Genomic DNA, 22,773 nt, shown 5'->3' on the forward strand with positions numbered 1-22,773 from the left:
TCCTACACCTTGTCCTAAAGGCTTGAGAATACTATAGGGGCACTCATGACTGGTGTCTCTCCCAAACCTGCTTGGCTAGAGAGGACATGGGAGCTTTCTTTCTCCTTCACAGGCTCCTGAACACATTACTAACAGCAGTGAGTAGCAGCAATAAAAATCTCAGCACATTTATGATGTCATCTTTTTAAGTCCTGAAGAGATGTTATGGTGGTTTAGATGCACTAGGCGCTTTATCTATGACATCCTTGGCTAATTACTTGCTTTACCAGAAATTACATAATTGTGTTGGTCCTATATTTTAATTATTCATTATTTCTGTCAGAATGAAGCCCATGATATATCTCAGTGTAGTGCATTAGTTAAATACTGATTTCCTTTACTCCTAGATTTCCTTTACTATTAGATTTCCTTGAACCCTTTCTTATCTTTAACCAATTAAGGATTTAGTGCTACTATGAATTCAGATAAGGGATAAATAATTAACAAAACTTGACAGAGTCAGATTTCTTCTACATAATCTTGCAAGTCTTGCAAAAGTCAACTTCCCCAAGGCAAGCAACACTTTAAGGGAGGCTAGTCAGCACTAGCTTTGACATGATGAGCAATCAGGGTGGAAAAAGGACAATGAGTTTTTTTGTGCCTAGAGTGCTAAATTTTTAGGTGCACCAGATTCAGTACATGTGTACACATCTGTACAGGGTGTGTCTATTGGAGTGGTTTACTGGAGCTTCTGGAAAAGAAGAGCCCAGAAAGTATCACTGAAGTACCTTGTCTGATATTGCTATCTTCTGCATTGATCTCAGAGCTGCTTTTATACAGTGAGCATTGGGATCTGCTTATTAATGCACTCAGCAGAGAAGGCAATAGAACTAATCATTGTACATTTCCTCCTGGACATATTTCTTATGCACCCTCTGGCTGGTTCAAGTCCCTGAAATATTCTATGAGCTTTATGAAATTCAGCATTAGATAGGATTAAAAAACACCCTGGATCCTCAGGTCAGTGACAGCAGCATGCTAAGAAAGCAGTGGAGAAGCAGCAGGACTCCTCAAAGCCTCACTCTCTGCTAGATCCCTTCCTCCATGCCCAGGATAGTATCATGGTCTCTCCTGCTCTGCAACCCTGTCGTGGCAGCCAAGTCAGAGGCTCAAGGCAGCAGGAGCTAAGGAGAAAAAGCAAAGATCTCAACACTGTGCTAAAACCTGCATGAGATCTGAAACATGACCCAGGCTGTTCTTTCCTTGCTATAACAACATGTCAGTTCAAAGGTTGTAGCATTATTTGCTTAATGTCACTCAGTAGATGCACTAGGGCATTGTAGCTTGGTGCTTTCTCGGACTTTACACTGGGCTAATGCTTTTGGTGTCCTTCTGTGAAGACCACATCCTCTAATCTGCAGTAAAGCCTGACAGTTTACAGGGCAAATGCCCCTCTCAGTGGATGAGGAGCACAAAGCAGCTCTGGCATACCCACCAGCCTACAGAGTGGGGAGCAAGAGAAAAGTACAGTAACATCAGGGTGTCATCTGGCTTGTTGTATTTGCCTTAAATAACTACAGCCCTGGCCACTGTTTTCTATCCCTGTACTGACAGATACCCCCCTCAGTAACAGTATGAGCTAGATTAACTGGATTAGTAACATGATACAGTTGAAAAATACTCCTAAGTGGGGTGGGAGGTAAAATAGGCTCTCCTTGAAGAAGCCTAGAAGACTGCTGCTTGAAGAAAGGGCTAGAGAAAAGCGAGGGGCTCCAGCTAGATCCTGTATTTGGCAGATTTAGTTCCTCCCAATATCTGGGGTCTCTGCTTATTTCTTTGTCATTGGGATGAGTTTAGGCACAGGGGACAGAAAAGTGGATTATTCATTCCATGAAGTGTGGGAGGAGCTGTACTGTTTCCCAAAATGACCAGCATGAAGGCACCTACCACCTTTGTCTGAGGAGCAGATGTGCAACTGAAGCTGTCAAAAATAACCTGAACTTTTAAATTGTGCTCCTCAAGTGAGTGTTCTCCTGCACCACTGTGCAGGCACTATGTGGAGCAGCAAGTTCATGACTCAGAAAATGCTCACCTTTGTTCCCAAGCACACAGGCTCTGTTTGTCTCACTGTTCCAGGCACATGACAAGAGAAGATTGCCTCTGCAGCTTGTTGAAGGGTAGTGAGTATTTGGGATTGAAATATTTTTGGAGACACAGATGTGCATGTTTGGTGAAACACTAGGGCAAAAGTCTTCAATGTGGGCAGATTTTCCCCAAAAGAGGAAGTTAAATCACATAGGAAACATGAACTCAAGTCCACTTCTGACCCATAGAGTGACTGAAGACAGCATTCAGCAAGCCTATAGCAAAACCTGCTCTTCTGAGAGATCTTTAGGGCTATTTCAATACCCCCATAAACCCACCTGCTGACTCCTGTCAGTCCTGCAGAGCAATGCAGCTTCATAGGATGTGGGTGTCCTCTGCCTAATGCATCAATGGCATTGAGTGTATCAGCACACCCAGAGGAGGCAGGTGTTGGAAAAGGGAGAGGTGAGCCTTTGGAGTTTTCATTATTGTTGATTGGATAGATAGAGGTCTATTTTAGCCTAGCTGAGCCTTAAATTGATCAAGCAAAAGACGTAGTTAGAAAAAAAAGCAATGCTGTACAGAGCTGCAGAGGGCAGTCAAACCGGAGGCAATTAATACGACTTGACAGCTTTGCCATAAATTGTATTTGTAAACCATAAAATTGGGCTTTTCCTGCACTCATAGTATTAAGGTACCTGGGGAGACAGCCCTTATTTGTAAAGACAATAGTGCTTGAGAATGGGAAGACAAGAAGGCTTGACCACAAACTGAAGGAAATCCGATATTCCGGATTTCACACGTTCCCCTAGCTGGGAACGAAGCAGCACGGAGAGGCAACCTGATGGACAACGGCTCATCCCAGCAGGCCGTCCGGACCCGCTCTGGGCCCACCAAGGCGCACAGTGCCACGGAAGGGGCGAGGTCGGAGTGGGAGCGTCACCCTGGGAAGGGCTGTTAGGGCGGCCAATGGCCCCAGCTGACCCGGCTGGACTGGACCCATGCCCCGGGGGTGATGACTTTTCCAGGAGGTGGGAGGGCAGTGGGGACAGTGGGCGCTGCCTCCCACTCCCGGTCTGTCCCTCCCGTGCCGGGGTGCGCAGGGACCGCGAGCATTTCACGGCGCGCCTCGTGTCCGCCGCCCGCCTCGGGGGTTCCCAGGGCCGAACACCGCGGCTTTGGCCCGCTGCTCTCCCCGCCCCGGGAAGGCGGGCTGACAGCGCCGGCAGCCCGCGGCACCCCGGCACTCGGGGGCTGCTCCGCGCCGCCGCCCCGGGCCCAGGGCTGCCGGCGGGGGCAGCGCTTTCGCAGCGCGGCCCTCACGCAGCCGGGCTCGGCCCCGCACGGCGCCGGCACCGCCCCGGGGGTCGCGCCGCCCGCGGCTCTATCACCGCCGCCTTCGCCCGCCACCGGCGGGGTTTGGGTGCCATCGCCGGCACTCCCCGCCGCCGCTTTATGTAACCCGCCGTTCGGACTCGCTTATAAAACGCCGCCAAGGCAGAGCCGCTGCCACTCTGAGCGCCGCGGCAGCCGCGAGGTAACGGCGCGGGCCGGGCCGGGCCGGGGGCGGCCGAGCAGCGCTCCTGGCGGGGCCGGGGCTGCGCCGCGGGCGGGCTCGGGCTGGGGGAGGAGAGCGAAGCACGACCCGGTTTAGTCGTTTCTCCACTAAACCGGGTCGTGGCTCCGGTTTAGTGGAGAAACCGGCCCGCGGGACGTGGGTGGGAGACAGAGGGGCGCTGCCGTGAGGTGCTGCTGCAGCCCCCGCCTACCTGTAGCCTCTGCTAGGCTCTTCTCGTCCTCGTGCTTGCCAGTGCTAATCGGTAGCTTTACAAAAACCTGCATAAAAGGGTGTACGGTGAACTAAACCGCAGAACCTAGCTAGGACAGATAGAAGAAAAATGTTCGAAAGTCTAACAAGGTCTTTGTCCCTAGTGTCATTATCATCCTTTTTTTCTTTTTCTTTTTCTTTTTTTTTTCTTTTCTCATCATCTGTTGTGCAACCTTTCAAGTGTATAAGCCATCTCTTGCTGATGTAACCAGCATATCCTGTGCTGTTTCCCAGGGGTGACTAGGCTTGGAGTTCAGTATGGGTTCAAACTAAACAACCCTTCCTTTGCCCCTGATTTTTATTTTGCTTATACAGGAGAAAACTTACGCAACTTGTTGAGCTTTCATTAATAGGAAGAGGTAGAGAGGAAAGGACAATTCTCATTTCTTTAAATCTGGCTTTTGTAGCTCCAGTTTCCTAATAGGGTGGCCATCTCTCTCTTCCTGAGAAATCTACTACTGCTGTAGTGGTGGTTTTACTAGGTATCACCCTCTCAGTCCTGTGAGGAAAGAAGTGCAGATGGTGTGAAAGGGGTGGTTGGTGGGATACTTCTACCTTCACACAAAATCCAAGAAATTAGCTATGAAAGTGTTTGTGGACAGGTCTTTCTCCTTGCTCTTTTAACCTGATGAGCACCTTGGCTTTCCGCAGCATCAGTTATTTTTAGCATGTGTAATTGTTATTTTAATCACATTGATATCTTTGAAACAGACTTGTGCAGCAAACAAGATGCATGTGACTGGCCTTCATTTTTGTAAACACAAACATTTTTCTTGCTGTGGTTCTTTATATGGATTCACTAATAGGCTTTCTTTGCTGGCTTTGTTGGGGAGTAGGGCGATAAACATGTTATGACTGAAGAAGGTGAGCTTGAGTCTCTCCAAGTGGTAACAGCTTCCACTAGTAGTACCGACTGTGTTGCAAAAGATGGTGACCATCAGAGGTAGGCTTGTTTTTGCCTCATTAGATGCCCTTTGAGCAAGCATTATTTACTTCGAGGACATACTTCTTGTCCTTAAAGGTTCTAAATCTGTGGGTTTCCATGCCTTTTGGGGACTGACTACTGGATGTCTTCCGGTGCGGATGTCCGTCCTTTTGGAAACTTGGCATGTGTACCGATTGGTGTGGTGTGCATGAACTTGCTCTTCCAAGACACTTTCTGGAGAAATCATTGTTCACATGTCTCCTTCCCTGTGTGTTTCTGTGTTCTTCGTCTTGACAGATGGGAACTGCTCAAAACAGCAGTGACCTCCATGCAGTGGAGCTTGGCCTGTTTAACAAGAACATGTCAGACACGTTTGATCCCAGCATTATTTCTGTTGGAGAAGAGGAAGGAGTGGGCAATTTCCAACGTTCTGTTCCAACACAAGAGTCCCTCCGATCTCCTCGTGGCTCTGTTGTGAGTTTCCATAACATCCAGTACTCCGTTAAGCAGTCCAGTGGATTCCTTTGTAAACGGAAAATTGTGGAAAAGAAGATCCTTCATAATGTTAAGTAAGTATTTGCTTAAATGAAATACTAGAGGGTAGGAACTAATCTGCTGCTGTGAACCAGTGACCTCCTGTCACCTTCCAGATCCAGCTGTGCTGGTACAGAAATTACTGCCCTCCTGCCAGTCAGCAGTTCATGTAAGCACTTTGGTTTGCTTTTAGGCAAAAAGGGATATAGCTGAAGCAGTTTCAGTTATTGATCTGAGCAAATTAGGATCAAACTTCTGTGAACTCTTCTGCCAGAAGATCTGAGGGTTCCCTTAACTATGGTTCAAGGTGCAGTCAGAGGAAATGAGCAACAGAGAGCAGTTGTTGCTTTTTTTCAAGACCCTGCTGAGCAGGGAAGACACTTAATTTCTGTCTTACATAGATTGCTTTTTATGTCCAGTTTTCATTTTGTTCTGACTGGCAGTCTGGGACTGAAAGGAAAAATGCTTATTGATTTCAGATTTAAGTTTTTAATCTCTGAGGTTTTTCTTTCAATAGCATTTTGTTTACATCTCACATCTACTAAAATCTGCATATGGGTGGTCCTTGTAAATGTCCTTATTTGTTAACAGCTCTTTCCTTCTTCCAGTGGCATTATGAAACCAGGCTTGAATGCTATCCTGGGGCCAACAGGGAGTGGGAAATCTTCGTGAGTACCTTCTGCTCCTTTAAATGGACAGTCAGATGTTCAAAGTATATTTGGGATTCTGAGGGTTAGGGCAGATGTGAGGTATCTGCATGCTTAGACCTTTGCATGCCTTTGAGAAATCTGGTGATGCAGCTTGACCTCCTGCCCCTCCGTCAGCTTTGCTGAAGTTCTTGCACCATGACTGTCACATGCTTCATTTGCTCCAGTTGGTGCTCCATATTACTGCAGTTACCTTTGGTGATGGCCTGAGTTAAGATACTAGGCAGAACTGGGGTGTCTGGAGCTCAGATGTAGGCTCTGTTCTGACTGGTAATGGAGTGGGGATGGGGTACAAGCTCCCCTGGGGCATGGAAGATGTCACCCCCTCTGATCTCTCTGCAACAAGACTTCCTTGAAGCTGCTAGGCCAGACCCTTCTGTGACAATTGACAGTAGTATGGTGTAATGTAGTCTGTAGGATGCTCTGGATCCTTACCCCAACTTGGCTATGGCCGGCTGTTGGGGGTGCACACATTCTTGAGTTGTTTGGATGAAGAAAATGCCATGTAGAGAGAAATGCCATGTAGACTGTTTCCATCCAGTGCTAATGCTCTTTTCTCTCCTGTGGTAAGAGAGCTCTTTGTCAGTCTCTGACTTTAACAGTGTCAGACACTTGGAAATATGGCCAGGGTTCACACAGGCCTGTCTTTGTGATGACCATTGATCTTCTTTTCTAAGGAGACTGTTGGTTAATCAGCTTGCTTTCAAGAGCAGCATTTCATCAAGGCAGTTTACTTATCTGGCAGACAGGCTGGCCTCTGCACTGGCAGTAAGGAGAACCCAGTGATACATTAAAAAAAATTACTTTCTAGAATTAATCTTAACTCCTGTCTTTACACCCATATGGATTAATTTCCTTGAGATAAGAGGAGTTAGTTCAGTGCTCCCCGGGCTGGAGAGCAGCCTGCAACGACTCAGCAGGGTGCTTTTGTCTCTGTGCATTTGAGGTTATCTGTAAATACACAGACCAAGTTTATGTCTGTAGGGGGTTGACTGTTGTGAATTGTGAGCGTCTGTACACTGCCATACTGCTGTGGCACACCGTGTGCTGGAAAATCCTGGATGTACACCAGACTTTCTGTACAAAGAGCTAAAGCTTGCAGAGTAGGGGAAGCCCCTTCCTGTGCCCTCTGGTTTGAAGCACACTGTGAGCAGGCTGGGTCCTGGCTGGTGGTACTTAACCAGTCAAGGGTAAAAGCAGCAGTTATTGCAAAACCTAATGTTTGGTGTTTGTCTGAAGTCTCCTAGATGTGCTGGCTGCCAGAAAGGACCCAGCAGGTCTGTCTGGAGAAGTGCTTATAGATGGCATCCCACAACCTCCAAATTTCAAGTGCATCTCAGGATATGTTGTGCAGGTGAGTAACTGCCTTCCTGGAGGCCTGGGAGACCTTGGGATGGAAGACCACATAAGATGATGAAGCATCAACGACTAGTTTAGGTAATTTTTAGTGATCCCTACAGAGCCTAATTTGATAAATCAGCTGTTACAGTTTTTGGTTTTAATCTGGGATATGGAAGACATTAAGATCAAACTGTTACTCCAGCCTAGTCAAGAACAGAGGTGTGTCTTCCCCACAGCCACATGGATGCCCAAATTGCTGGGCTACTGTGACTTGGCCTTTGGGGTCTGCCCTGAAGTGCTAGCAAAGATCCTTAAAAAAGGGAGGGAAAAAACCATGACACCCAAAATCTCTTGTTGTTAAACTCAGAAGCTGTTCTAGCTGGCAGAAGTACCTTCAAACTATCAGGCAATAATTCTAGGAAATAAATAGATCCCTGCTGTTCTTCCTCTGATTCTAGCTGGCTGTGACAGAGGTTCATTCCACTCGGAGACAGGAAAAGCCAGCTGAATCTGCGGAAGTGGGTGGAGGCCTGGACCAATAATAGACCCTCAAAGCTCTGGGGAGCTTGGGGAGAAGGGGATTCTTGGCAGTCATAAGAGAGGCCAAATCTGGAAACCATCCAGGGTTCTGACTGCAGGCAGATGTAACACAGGCAACTGAAAGCTGCCAGCTGGGGGGCTTTGCAGGATCCATGGGATGAGGCTGGTGCTAAGTCTTGGTCCTGCAGGTCAGAGATCCCCAAATCCTCAGTGGCTGATGAAAAGCCAGTAAGTTTCTCACAAGTGGTCCCAGTTAGAGACATTTGTCTCTCAAATGTCCAGGGCAACCAAACATAACTTCAAAATGATAAGCAACTTGGTGAAATGTTAAATGGTCTCTCCCCCTTCCCACCCCATGCAGTACTCCCTGGATCAATAAAGATGGATCAAAAACTACAAACAATACTTAAGTCCTAAATACATAATTATAGAATCATTTTTATGCAGATAAGCATATAGGCATGCTAAGTCATATGTTATCCCTATAAAACTGATGGTGGTCTCTCCATTCATGCTGAGAGTGGAGGTGTCATGCCACTGTTGGTTATGTTTGGTATTAAGCTTAAATCCACAGTTTAGTTTCCAGTGTAGTGGCCCAGCAGTTCTGTTGGTGGATCTGAGAGTGGAGAATGGGAGGCCGGGGTCAGAGACTGAGGGGTTGTGAGAAGGGAAGGTTTGAAATGCCTAAACCATCTTTGGCAGCAAAGCAGCGCATTCTTGTCTTCCTCTGTTGACTCTAGTGCCAAACATGGTTGACTTGTATATCATGTGTGCTAGTGATGCACTACATCTGACATGGGCAGAGTCCCAAAGCAGGGAAGAATCTGCTGCCCTGCAGCTTAGGGAATGTCTTCCAAAGATAGCTGATTTAACAGGCATGTTTCTTAGCAGCTACCCAGTGTTGCAGCCCTTTTCTCATCATACTGTAGGATACAGAATTGGTACATATACCAAAGTGGGGGTGATGGAGGTGCATGGAGCTCTTCTGAATGGACCTGATGACAAATCTCTTATTTGGCTCATGGTTGTTGCAGGTTGCTGTAGGCTGCCCAGGTCTGTCAGCTGGATAGATATGATTCTCCCTTTAAGTGCACATTATTGTTGGAGCTTTTGTAACCCTTAGAATAAAGTCTTAGGTCTCAGAGTTGTACATAGCTGAGACATGGCAGGAGCATCTTGGTGCAGTACTCTTGCTTCTCTGAGAAACTGCCAGTGAGGAGCTGGGGAAAGCTCCTTGTTGGCAGCTGAACTCAGCAGGTGCTGTAACTGGGAACAGAGCTGACCAGGATGGTTCCCTGAGTGTCTCTTCCTTGAACACTGAGCACTAGCAGTGTCCTTTGGCTCCAACTGGACTGACAGAAGTTTAACTCTACAAAATCACTACCTGCTCTGCCTCACTTTGGCTAGTAAGAAAAATGCAGATGCAGTACACAGCGGCACTGTCTGCACTTGAACTTCTCAGCCCAAAAGCAGGCTGATGAGGTGCTTGGTATAAGCTGTGGAGCCTGTAGAGCTACAGTCTCTCCTTGACTGCTACTGAAGGACTTTGAATTTCATGTTATGTAAAATTTGAAGGAGGAGTTGTCCTTCAGTCTGGGTTCCACTGTGGTACGCAAACAGCTTATCCAGTAACTGCCACTAAGTGACTCCTGTGCCCACTCAGCAGCTGAGGAGTCTTTCCAACTGTCCATTTGTACTTTCAGGATGATGTTGTTATGGGCACCATGACAGTGAGGGAGAACCTGCAATTTTCTGCTGCGCTGCGACTCCCCAGCTCCATCAGCATTAAAGAGAAGGAAGAGCGAGTCACCCAGATAATCAATGAGTTGGGATTAAGCAAAGTGGCTGATGCTAAGGTGAGCAGCAAGAACACTTTTCTCAGAAATCCTACTACCTGTGACAAATTGAATGACTTGTCTCTGTGCAGTATGGTGTGTGTGTAGAGCAGTTACAGGAAGCCAAACAGGAATCTGACTAAACCATATTGCATGCAAGAAATCAGTCTCCAGCTCAGGAGGGAGCTTGGAGAGAGGTATTTGTATTTGCTACTAAACGGGGAAGATTTTGGGTCATGTCCAGCGTGTTGTATAAATTCAGAAGGGAAAGAGTTGCTTAGTTACTACGCGACTCTTGGAAAGTTGTTCAGTCACTTCCTGGCTTTGTGGAACAAGACAAGAAAATTGTTTTCTCATTTCTGAAAGCTCTGAGGGATGAAAAACTGGTCTTTGATGGAAAAGTTCTGTGTGGAGCTTAACAGGCAAGCTACCAAAAAAAGGCATCCCTGCACACCAATGCCTCCTCTGAATGCTGTGGCCCCACTCTGTCTCTTCCTTGTCAGTGAAGTCATAAGGTACCTGGTACCTCTGAAAATCAGGCTTAGCATACTGCTACACAATCCCTCACACTGAGTCAAACTCACCTGCTGTTGGTCCTAGAGTTCATGAAAGGGACTCTGAAACTGAAAATGGCTGCTAGGTGTGGAAAGCCCACAACTCCAGAGCATGTATTGACTGGGTCTTGTTAAAAATACCTGATTTCTTCTCTTCTGCATACAGGTAGGAACTGAATTAATCCGGGGAGTGTCTGGAGGGGAACGGAAGAGAACCAACATTGGGATGGAGCTCATCACAGAGCCACCAGTCCTTTTTTTGGATGAACCAACAACTGGCCTTGATGCCAGCACAGCCAATGCAGTCCTCATCCTTCTGAAGAAGTAAGAGTCAGTGCTTCAGTGTGTTGCAATTTGGTTGTCAACTCATTAGTAAGAAAAGGAATGTTCTTATGACTGAGTAGTTTTAGTGCTCCTTTAAAAAACTAGACAAATATACTCAGAAGTAGTGGTAAATTACTTGTTTGGGTCTCTTCCAAAGCCTTTTTAAGCTTATGGGAATCTTTCCACCGCAAGCATTGGATTTGAGCCCAAAAAGCAGATGTAGCTTGGACAGCTTCCCTTTGCCACAACAAAGAGTGGACTGGAAGGTCAGGCCTTGTAATCATAATTTCTTGGCCTTCCATCTGAGTCTATTACCCAACAAGAATCTTGAACTCATGTAAAACTTTACCTGCAAATTTACCCTGCGTGTCCTATGTTGTGGAGATGAGTTGTCTTCTGACAATGAGAATAAAGTTACATGCAAGGAGGACAAAAGAAGGTTATTTAATGAGAATGACTTTCTAATCCTGCTCCTGGGTTTGTGGCATGTTGTCTGGTTTTGCTTGTGGGGGGTGCTTTGGTCTGGGGATTGTGGATGTAGGTCTTTGATCATCAAGGGTCCTTGTTGGGCATCAGTGCTAAAGCACTTGAAAGAGCATCTGACAAACTTCAAGGAAAACTTGGTTTGAATTTTCTTTAGAGTAAATCTTCAGCAGAAGAGCTAAGAGAAATGTCAGCTAGCCAGACTTCACAGACTGATAAGTATCACCTGGTACTGCCATTGAGTGCAGTAGGACTGTTCCATTAGTCAGGTTGACATCTGGTATAAAAAACACTTAAGGAGGGTTTATACACAGCTGTGGCCTCAGGCTGTGCTAGCTACAGACATCATATTTAGGCTACCTGGGCTTCAGTGATGGTCTCCTATAATGATGGGTGCTGTCTTTCAGGCAGCATCTGATACAGTGACAGAGAAGGGAGAGTAGGTTTTTCTGGGCCAAAACCCTGAGAAGTTGCCAAGTATTTGTCTTGGATTTTGATACTTGGGGTTTGCCTTACTGAAATTCAAAGTGGTGTACTTTAAAGATATTTTGTTTCTATGTCAGGCTCTCAAGAAGAGGGCGAACCATCATATTTTCCATCCATCAGCCCCGTTATTCCATATTCAAGCTATTTGACAGTCTGACATTACTGGCTTCAGGAAAGGTGCTGTACCACGGTCCTGCGAAACACGCCCTGGAGTACTTCAGTTCTATTGGTAAGTCTTCCATGCCAAAAGCAAAAGCAACCGGCTCATGAGTTAAATCTGTGTGTATATTCTTGCCCTAGCATGGGATAACAGGCCCATGCTTTTTATCACTGGGATGTTAGAAACTGTACGCATACCATCTAAGCAGTGTTATGTTAGAACAGGAAAAAGACAGAATGAGAAACCTAAACGTTTTCAGACAAGAGAGTATGGCTCTGTCTTGCCGTTGTTTTGCCTTGCATGAGGACAAAAACCAAGAATCACTTGGATATGTATAAGCATGATGACAACAGACAAGATAATGCTTGTAGTTGTACCAGGCCTTGGTGGCAGATCCAGTGGTTTTTGAACCACTGCTTGCAGATTGGCAGCAATCTGTACAGATTGATCCAAAAGTATGCTCTAGACTGAATGCAGGTGGGCAACCAAGAGGACAGAATTAGGGTGTGTCTTAAGATATGTTAATAGTTGCACTGTTGGGTGGCTGCCCTCTGTTCAAGTAAGCAGGATAAGGGTGTCTGACTGTAATGAACAGAGAATGTGGAGTGGACTTCCAATCTTTAGATACAACCATGGACACATTAGATTATAAGCTTTCCCTGGCTTTAACGGAGGTGCCTTAACCAACGTCAGTCCTTCTGCTCCTCCTCTTAGTAGCCTACTTCCTTTCTCTCAGGGAAGATGTAGAAGTGTCTTTGGGTTTGTTTGTTTTTAATTTCCTCCTTGTCCCATACTTAAACCTGTATTATAAGAAGCTGCTCTTGACAACCCTTCCTCATCCTTGTGACCAGGGAAACACCAACAGGAGCTGAGCCTCTGGAAGAAATATCTGAGGCTGTAGAGGAGACATCCAGGAACCTCTGCTGAGGAGCTGTGTGTCTTTCAGAGTGGAATGTGGTTGAACAGCAATGGGAAGGAGGCAAGAGTTGTCCATACTGAGTTGTGGTAGAAGCAAGTTAGAGATTCCTCCTCACCTGAAATCAGTGAATAAGCAACCTTGAAGCTCTTTAGATACCCTGGATTCACCATCTCTGAAATCCTGTCCATCTACGGCTGTAAAGTAACACTTATGAAAAGCAGTGAAGTTTTCTGATAACAGGGTTATGGAAAAGTGATATAATATTAGACCTGACCTTCTGAGGTGTGCCCTGGGCAATGCAAACACGTTGCATGTGTGGTTTTAGTTTGATTTGTTCTGTGTTTTTTTTTAAGGATATGAATGTGAACCCTTCAATAATCCAGCTGACTTCTTCCTCGATGTCATAAATGGTGATTCAACTGCTGTGGCAGCCAGCAAGGAAGATCATGGACCTGTGGACTCAGGAAAAGGTAAATTGCCAAGGAGTAATTCACTGCTGGCTAGTGTAGAAGGGAAATTGTATGTGGTGATGGCAAGCTTTTATTCTCTAGGTTTCCTTGAGTCTAAGGGCATTTCATTATTTTTTCATTGTTCCTACTAATAGATATACTTTGTTTTGGGCTCCTTTAAAAAGATCAGAAAACTTTTTAAATGGATTTTTTTTCACTTCAGTAGTATAGGAGAGCAATGACAAATACCAAAAAATTTTAAAAAGCCTGTGAGGGAAAGACTGGAAAAACCAGAACTGCTTAGTATCAAGAGGCAGCTGACAAGTTTTCAGTCACATAAGAGGCTGCTGCTGAGAAGACTCGGTAGATGGCTAAGGAGTGTTGGATTTACAGGAGAGTGAAAGAGATTGGAACTGTTAAAGAACAAATTCTCTACCAATATAGTGAGTGATATGTTTGGAAATACTTGCTTGGGGATCATGTAGCACATCACTGACTGAAGGACTATAAGGGAGCAGATCTTGTAAAGCAGTTACACAGCAGTTCACATCACCGAAGTGATGTGAATCAGAGCAAACATTGTTTTTTTCCCAAATTCAATGAAAGAAAGGTTTTCTGGTGCGATGTTACAAGAATATGACCATTTTGTGCCAGAAAGAATGGGCAGATTAGCTAGGTTCAATTAAAAATGTAGGACAAAACTCTCACTCAAGTTAGCCTCCTAAACTCAGGGCTAAGGCCTGAACAACTCAAATTCTCAGCACATTTCTGCCTTTTTCTTCAGCCTCCAGAATTGCTGAACTTATTGACGGGCCATATCTGAAGGTCAGGTTCATAGGGAATCACTAGCCATATCTTCTTTTTCTCACTCAGAAGTGAGCAGTGAAAATGGAGTGACAGAAGACAACGTGCATAGCAATGTGGTAGATGTGCTGCACCAGAAGTATCTCAGCTCGAGCCTGTATCAGAGCACAAAGGAAGCACTGGGGAAAGTGGAGCTTAGACAGGGGAGCAAGCAGAGACCATCCAAGCAGGAGCATGAAATCACCTATGCAAATGGATTCTTCACTCAGCTGTACTGGGTGTCCAAGCGTTCCCTGAAAAATCTCATCAGGAACCCACAGGCCTCCATTGCACAAGTAGGTAACAGTTGCTAAAAGTCTCAAACTCTTGCTGCTCTCCATCTTATAATCTGCAGTTTGTGGGGCAGAACATGTTTTCAAAGGCAGTTAGGGAAACAGAAAAGTCCTGTGCCACTGCCATGTAATTGAAGTGAGATGCTCAGCTACCTTTGTGGCCTTTGGAAAAAGTCTCCAGTTTAGTTTAGCGTAAGAACTACTGCACTGAAGATTGGGGGGGGGGGGGGATAAGTGCTCCATTCTCTGGGTCACATAGGGATCTTCTTGGGTTATACTAATTTTGTGCCTCACTTAAAAACTTAAACTTGGTTATTCTATAAGCATGTTTCTACTAAACTCTCATAGCCAAAGAACAAAGTAGAAAAGTGAAGAGGTTAAAATCTGAAAAACTGTCATAAGGATTTTAATTGGGTGTGTCACAGGCATACATTGCCTCACAAGAGCAAGGCTTTAGACAGGTGTGAATTTTAAGCCCTGCATATGACTTAATAATCTTAGTTGCTAACTTTTTTACTTACTTGAAGGATTTCCTTTTACCTTTCTTCTTTCCACTTCTAGATTGCAGTGACCATAATTCTAGCCTTGGTTGTGGGTGCTATCTTTTTTGGTGTAAAACTGGACCGAAGTGGCATTCAGAATCGGTAAGATGAAAAAGCTTTGCTCATTTTTCTATCTGTAGCAGACAGGTTTGAGCCACAGGGAAGGAAGGCCTTGGAATCCACTTGAAATACAAAGAAGGGTTGGGTTCACAAGTCTCAGTGCACTGCAGCATGGAATTGCCAGAGGTCCTAAAGGGGCCACAGTTCTGTCAGGCTTGTACATAAGTACAAAGGGGATGTAAAAGGGAAGATAAAGGATACAGCTAAGATTTACGGTAGCAACTAAATATCTCCATTCTATGGACAGTGAAAAGCACTGACTTGTTGGTATGATGATGTCTGAGGCTGCCACTCTTTGATCTGGTTGTTCCCTCATTTTTCTGCTGTTCTGTTTTGCCTTCTAGGGTTGGATCCTTGTTTTTTGTCACTACAAACCAGTGTTTTTCCAGTGTTTCTGCAATTGAATTATTCATCAGAGACAAGAAACTATTTGTGTAAGCAGTAAGGCATTTGGACTGTCTCATACCCTGAAATGAGATGGGGCAGTATCTTACACGCTGAAGAAAATTATTACCACCAGAGACTTGATTGCTCCCCTGCAACATCAGATTGTAATAGTAATGCTAAAATAGTCTGTAGAGCAGGGAGCTGAAATGCTAAGAGCTGGGGGAAGGAGGAAATGCTTTTACTTGCTTGCTGTGTGACAGCTTACTGTTTTTCCTACCCACTTTTGGTAACAGATGGTTTTGAGGTCTGCATGTGAATCCTGCAGACTGTGAATCCTTCCTGCCCCCTTTCTCTTAAGGGCTGACCCACAGTCTTGCAGTGGTCCTAAAGTGGCAAGACTGGGCAAAAATGAAGGGAGAGTCCCTGGAAAAACTTTGCAATGGATGCACAGATGAAGGGGGCCGCTGTCTGGTGTACAAGAGCTTGTTAATAATCAAGCGCATCTTAGAGGGATGTGTTTGATTATTACATTGTTGTTATAAGTAATTAATATGTAATTAAATAGAGTTATTTACTTATAATATTATTTATGTAAAATATCTTAATAGTTATGTATGTATATGCTTTTGTATGTGTGTATATGTTGTCTTAGATATCACGAGTTCTAGCATCATCATAGCACAAGGATTTCATATTATCAGAGCTTCATACCTTCTTGATGTTCCTCACAGGCAGCTCCTCTATGTGCTGACTGTTCCAGGTCCTTGCAGTAGTAACCTGACTCCCCTCACTCCTCTTTCCTTACTCTTATATATCACTAGTTCTTGCTGGTTACAGATGTGGCCTGTCAGGCCCACCTTCAATCTTCAGCAACTGATCCAGTTGCAACTCATTGGGGGACAAGATCACCCTCTACATGTATACATATGTAAATGCATGTAGATACAGTATGCACACATGTATACATACATATATGTTGAAAGTGTAGTTTGGAGGTGCCTCCAGCTCATGCAGTAGAAGAGCAAGAGACAGATCCTGTGTAGTAAAATGGAAATTGGAGATTTATGCCTGCAATGTCCATGTCCACCCACAGGCTGCTCAGAGCAGCTTGATATTGTCCCTAAGAGCTGCTCAGGAGTGAAATTCCCCCACACTGCCATTTCTTGCTAGTCTGCCCTGCTTCCCAGTGTAGTTTACCAGCTGTGTCAATGGGGGTTTAGGTACCTCACCTGTTAAAGCATCTTTTCATGAACTCCATTAAGCAGCAAAACAATCATAATGACATTTAATTGCCCTGAACTGGAGGTGAGTTGATGTCCCAACAGTGTTTTCCCATTGTTGGGTATCATTCCTTCTTCCCTGGAAGCAGCTGTAGGAGTTAGCAGTGGATGAAGTGTTCCTCCAGTTTATAGAAGTGTAATGCTTCCCTGTGCTCTTGTGTTAAGGATCTTTTTCTTTGAAAAGGGACTTAGGAGTTTTTTTATGATATTTTACTTAGCAGTCACACAGTGTTTCATTCACGTTCCTTGGTGTGCTGTAAGATCAGACTTTACTCAATAGAGTGGCAGTGATAGCACAGAGAATATAAGCAATTTGCATAGAGAGGAGTCAGTGGTAGAAAGAACAGAAAACAAATCAGGATAAATCAAACACACACTCTGAGCCTGCTTCCTAGAGAACCTCTAAACCTGTACAACTCCCCTCCTTCCTGTCCTCGCAGCCATCAGTACACCAGTGGATATTACCGTGTGTCTGCCTACTTCCTGGCCTTGATGATAGGAGATCTGCTGCCCATGAGAACTACTCCAGCCATCATATTCTCATGCATCAGTTACTGGATGATTGGTAAAGAATTGATGCTTTCATTGAACCTGTTGTCTTCCAACACATTTCTGACTTAGCCAGATTCTTGGAGCTATAACATACTGCTACTTGAACTTTCAACTGATTTAAGTGCTTGGCATCATAACTTCGGAGCACTCTGGGGCAGGGGCAGAGACACCTGCAATATAACACAGGGACCTACCTGACAGCATCTTTTGGTAATGCTCTTTGGGCCTTTGAAGCATGCAAAGTTCCTACCAACTCCAGACTTGGTGTTTCTTCCTGATTTGCCTGTCTTGTATAGGAATCCAAGGGTACCTCTCTGGAATTCATCATGTGGTTGTTTACTGGACTCTTAACCTTTCTGCTTTTTGATAGGATACCAAGCTGTTGCAGGGCGGTTCTTCTTCTTCATGCTGACCCTGATACTGGTGTCCTACACGGCCACAGCCATGTCCCTGGCTATCAGTGCTGGCATGGATGTGGTGGCCGTGGCCAATCTGCTCATCACCATTTGTTTTGTCCTGATGCTTGTAAGTATACTAGGGTGTGTGTACTCCTTTGGTGGAGGGGAGGGAAGAGGTGAGACCAGCTAAGAAGACTGAGCTGAACTTACTCTAGGCAGGCTAAAATATCTATAGTCCAGTGGCATGTCAGCTCCATGCTGGTGATTTTATTGTCACTGTAGTCAAAGATATACTGCTGCCAGCTTGTAGTCTAAGGGTTGGGTAATTCAGTAGTCGTGATGCCACCAGAGCCTTCCAAACCATGTAGTTGTGATGCCACCAGAGCTTTCCAAACCCCAAACACGTGTTGCTTTTTTTAAATTAAATTGTCCTTACAAAACTGATTTTAAAAAATCTTGCATTTCCAGTATCTAAGTGATCAACTAGATAATTTAAAAGGAAAAAGCCTTGAAATAAACTTTAGATCTGTTGATTTTTTGCATTAATTTTTGATGCCCAAGTGGTACAAAAGGTACAAACCCTCTCTTTTTGTAATTCAGTATTACCCTGGGGTTCAAGAAATTATTTCAATACTCTTCCCCAAGGATTTTTTAAGGAAGAGAACAAGAGAGAGAGAAATTTTGACTACTTGGACGTGAGAACTATGAGTTCTTTTTCAAAGAATGATGCTGGTGATGAAGTGTCTTGACTGTGAAACCTACCAAGTTACTTATTTCTTGTTAGATGATTCCTGGTCACTGTCTGTGTACATACTGAGTCACAGTATCTCCCTTATTCTTTGATTTGCAATTTAAGCTCCTTTTGCAATAAGGCAAGTGACAGTGCCCTGCTTTAACTGCTCACTATGGGTGAGAAGTGTGCACGTGTAGTGAAGGGCAGCTGATGTGCACTGAGTTAAGTCACGGTGTATAAGGAGTGACACATGCATGTCCTGAAAGTCAGTGGGGTAAACACAAGATCACTTGTGATGAAGCAGAGGCTGAAGTATCATGTTTAGCTATGAAGACCACTTGTTATAAGAAGTAAAAGCAAATATTTTTCCAGATGAGAGAAAGCATGGATAAAAGATGTAGGACAGAGGGGAAGACTGAAATAATAACACCTCTTAAAGTTCCCCATTTTTCTTCTTTTTGATTCTCTACTCTTTCATCTCCCAGTCATCCTTCTTTAGCCTCTGCTTAGCTCTACCATAGAACGGTCCTCCTGAGTAAGAAGTTGTGATCATGCTTCTTAGCTCACATGTGAGTGTAGAAAGCCTTTCTGGCTTCATTGCAAGCAGCTCAGCTGAAGTACTCAGGTGTGCAGTTGGGCCAGTGGCATGGGAATACTTCAGGGCTCTAACTCATGTCTGTGGGTACAGGGATGACAGCAGTAGTAGGTCCATCAATCCCAGTGCACCTCTGCTGGGAGCTGTGGCATCTGTGCAGGAATGTTATTATTTGCAATAAACAGAGTTTGTGACTCATCAATCTCCTGTGTTCTCTTTCAGATCTTTTCTGGCCTCTTAGTGAACCTCCCTTCAGTAATGGGCTGGCTGAACTGGCTCAAGTACTTCAGCATCCCTCGATACGGCCTCACTGTGAGTAGAAAGTGGCATTGGTCTCCTCTGAGTAATGTAGCCACACTGCTGCTTCCTGGAAAGGTTTTGAGTATAAAGTACGAAGTTCTCTTAAAAGCCAAATTTGGTTTGTTTCGTTGCATGAATATGGTGGTAAAAAAAAACAAACAAAAAGCCAGCCAGCCTCAAAAAAGAAGTGAAATTTAGAACTCTGTTTGAGAGCTGTAAGTCTCAGGGACTGAACCAAGATTTTCTGCTACAGAATTAGTGCTGCTTGGACAGCTGTAGAGCAAGCTGTCCAGTCAGGCACTAATTCCTAGCCTGAGTAGTTGATCCCTGTGGTTTAGAATAAAATGAAGTGTTGTCCAACCTCTCCAGACACTACTGTATGGCTTGCCAGTCTGGGGCCAATGACTTTCCAACTGGTTAAGGGATTTACTATAGTGCACGAGTGTCTCAGTCTTCAGTGTGGCTTCCTCTGAAATGAAATTTTACTTTTCTGAATAGTAAGGAGCTGGGGTACCAGAAATCTAAGGGTGCAGCTGCTTGGAACACAGAAAATAGAGCAGGTCACAGGTGGGAGTTGTGTTTCCATCTCCTGTTTGCATCCTTGCCAAGCCTCTTTGGAAGAAACAATGTCCTACTTCAAGTAACAATGACTGAAATGAATGCTGGAGCTGGTGCAGGGTGGGAGATGTGTGAGACCTCATTGTTTGGGTACCACTGAGATGGTTTATCAGTGTTACTCAATGTAGAGGAGTCCTCTGAGATAGCAGTGAGTGCAGGATGCCAGTGCTGGGGAACCTTTCACCTCTTGCTTTGGCTGACTTTGCTGTGCCTTCAGTGTGGTGATGCTGGGGTATCTGCATGGAGCCACATGATTTTCTGGATCAGTAGAGTGACCCAGGTGAATGTGGATGAACAGGAACTTGTAGCAGGCAAGACAGAAACCTGTGGTTAAGTAACTTTGAAACGAAGGCCTGGGACACCAAACCACCCTGCATGTAGAACTTGGAGCAGTTGCTAAGAAAGGCAGTGTCTAAGAGCTTGAAAATAAAAAGGAATGTGAACATATGATTCCAAGAATGGTGGTATATGTATTCTAATAATCAAGTTCCTTTGAAGTGTTTCAGTTTTACCAGTCCAAACCATGAGCTCTGCAAAAATCTTGTGTCTTCCTCTCTTCCTAGGCCCTTCAGGTAAATGAGTACAGAGATCTCTACTTCTGTAGAGATGAGGAGAATTCAAATACTACAGTGTTAGTGGAAGACACGGGCAGTTGTCCCCCTAATACTTCAGAAGAAGTGTAAGTAACTCATGGTGGTTCTGGGTCTGAATTGTGATGACTTGCTTTAAGGGAAGCCTGACTGTGTCATATTTTTATACTATTTGCAGAATAACCACTTACAATCCAGTCTCAACAGCATGTCCCAAAGTATTTATTTCAGGATTATACACTAAAACTTCATAATTACCCAAGAGTGAAGTAGGGATGAAACTTTACTTGTAAAAATAGACAGATGAGCTAAATTAAGTTTTGTATTTGATAACCTAGCCCTGATTGATCAGTTTTCCTGAAGAAATCCAGGGTCACTTAACAATGGAAATGCAGTGTGTGGACAGCTGCAGAGTTGCTGGAAAGCAGTAGACCTGTGATCAGAAACACGCCTCCTCCACAGACCTTTTAAATATTAACCTCCCTGTAGATACAGAGAGAGCCAAGGTACCTCTCTCACAGTGCTCCATTTTGCCCCATTTGAATAGCTCTTGGCTATTGATCCCCTAAGCTGTAGCAGTGCAACTGTTTTGTGATTTGTATTAGAAAGATGGCAAGCTGAACATTTTGCAGAAAACAGTGCTAGAGTACTGTTTCCATGGCTTTGGGACTTCCAGTGATTGTTGAGCAGAAGCTAATGCTTCTGTACTTAGCATGGTTTAAGATGGTTCTGAGCTTTCCTCATAAATTGCCAGTTATCTATAAAGAACAATTAGGTTGCTACTGAAAAATTATGAGAACTAGAGATCTAGATTTGTCCCTTGAGTTTTATTTGGTGATGGATTCTCTATTTCTATCACCTGTTTTGCAGAGTTGAGGGTAGAAGGATCTTTGTGAAACACGAATAAAAGTAATTACCTTTGATGTAATGTGAAGATGTGTGCTACATAGTAATATGAAATTGTGCCCTGTGCTTTTCTGCAGGTGTTCTGGTGAAGCATACCTGTGCAGCCAAGGAATTGCCCCTACCGACTGGGCAATGTGGGAAAACATAGTGGCTCTCTTCTGCATGACTGTCATCTTCCTTATCATTGCCTATGCAAAACTCCGGTTTATGAGGAAGTTCACATAGACTCCTGTGTTGCCTTGCCCTGCGGCTTCTCAGGTGTTAAAACTACAAAGCTTGTTAGGGCCTACTGGAGATTGCCAAAATGTTTCATCTGACTTAGTGGACTTCAGATGGGAAGCCTGTTCCCGTTTCTGGAGCATAATCTCCACAGTATTGTGGGTTTTAAGAAGAAATGCATTAATGTACATTGTGTAAGTGATTTTTCCTAAAAAAATACAATTCTCATAATTCCTTAGGTGCATATCAAACTTTATATTGTAAACCATTATTATCCTGTGGCCAGCTTATACACAAAATATTCCATTGAACATGTGAGCTTCTCCATCACAAAAGGTGGAAGGTGATGGTGGCACTTACACAATAATATGTAGTCCCTTGTTAGTGCTTGTCACAGCTGAGAAGAGACAGAGACTATTCACAACGTGTCGGAGGTGCATTTGAGTTTGAAGTCAGTAGAGACCAAGCACTCATTACCAGGGAAGAACAGTTGTACTTGTAGTAGCTTCTTAGTGGAAGCTACTTCCAGAAACAATTTAAGCTTCATTAAAAACTAAATAGCAGTGGTGTTAGACATCTCACCTAAGAAGATAAGTATGTACTGTTGTACTGCAGGGAAAAAGAAACCGAAAAACTTTCTCTTCCCCCATGAACAGCAAGAAATATATTTACTACTTTAAAGGATGAGAGGGAATGCCCTTTTTCTTTATTACTTTCTAAATAAAAATTTGTATACTTACTATTGGCAGAAGTTTTTAACAACAGACTCAGTTCTTAGCTGCTCTATCTGCACTACTTTTTTTCAGACCATAGTGTAAGTAGCACTATAGTGTTACTTACACTTTCGTCTGAAAAAAAACCTATGTAGATATGGCTGTGGCAACTATAGCAACGTCTTCCACAGTCCTCACAGGATGGACTGTTGTACTGCTACTTGTCTCACCTCATCAGCAGCAGAATAGATGGTTTTAAATCGCATTAAGACCTGCAGATGTAAGTGGATCAGCTAAGCCAAAGGAACACACCCTCAAACACAGGACTGAAGAGTCCGCCTGTGAGGGTCGGGCTGGCAGCCGCCCCTGAACCGGGCGTGCGGTGCTCTTGCAATGAGCGCTCTGGTTGCGGTGGGAAGGGGGAAATGAGCGCACTGACGGCGCAGCCGCATCGGGCACAAGCCAGGCGCTCTCGGTGAAGCCAGGCTTCACTGCCTGTAACGGGTGGGGCAAAGTAACCTCGTACCACGTTTTA

At 44.5% G+C, this 22,773-nt stretch overlaps 1 protein-coding gene across 3 annotated transcripts; it reads left to right on the forward strand.

The window, feature by feature from the left end:
• The first annotated feature begins 2,869 nt into the window (after positions 1-2,869).
• On the forward strand, positions 2,870-22,276 carry LOC132329885 (broad substrate specificity ATP-binding cassette transporter ABCG2-like). Of its 3 annotated transcripts, none has more exons than XM_059851482.1 (16): positions 2,870-2,988; positions 5,115-5,386; positions 5,960-6,019; positions 7,298-7,412; positions 9,643-9,795; positions 10,495-10,652; positions 11,699-11,850; positions 13,054-13,170; positions 14,023-14,288; positions 14,847-14,929; positions 15,292-15,381; positions 17,055-17,179; positions 17,537-17,691; positions 19,115-19,204; positions 20,374-20,489; positions 21,384-22,276. In XM_059851482.1, exons 2-16 carry the CDS (start codon positions 5,115-5,117, stop codon positions 21,529-21,531), a joined length of 2,100 nt encoding a protein of 699 aa, XP_059707465.1. In that variant the 5' UTR covers positions 2,870-2,988; the 3' UTR covers positions 21,532-22,276. The 3 variants fall into 3 exon arrangements, with proteins under 3 accessions (XP_059707465.1, XP_059707464.1, XP_059707463.1); XM_059851481.1 differs by lacking the exon at positions 2,870-2,988 and adding an exon at positions 3,391-3,601 and having other exon boundaries at positions 14,026-14,288; XM_059851480.1 differs by lacking the exon at positions 2,870-2,988 and adding an exon at positions 3,393-3,601.
• The last annotated feature ends 497 nt before the right edge of the window (positions 22,277-22,773 follow it).

Source organism: Haemorhous mexicanus, chromosome 7 (assembly GCF_027477595.1).
Source record: "Haemorhous mexicanus isolate bHaeMex1 chromosome 7, bHaeMex1.pri, whole genome shotgun sequence".
Taxonomy (NCBI): Eukaryota; Metazoa; Chordata; class Aves; order Passeriformes; family Fringillidae; genus Haemorhous; species Haemorhous mexicanus.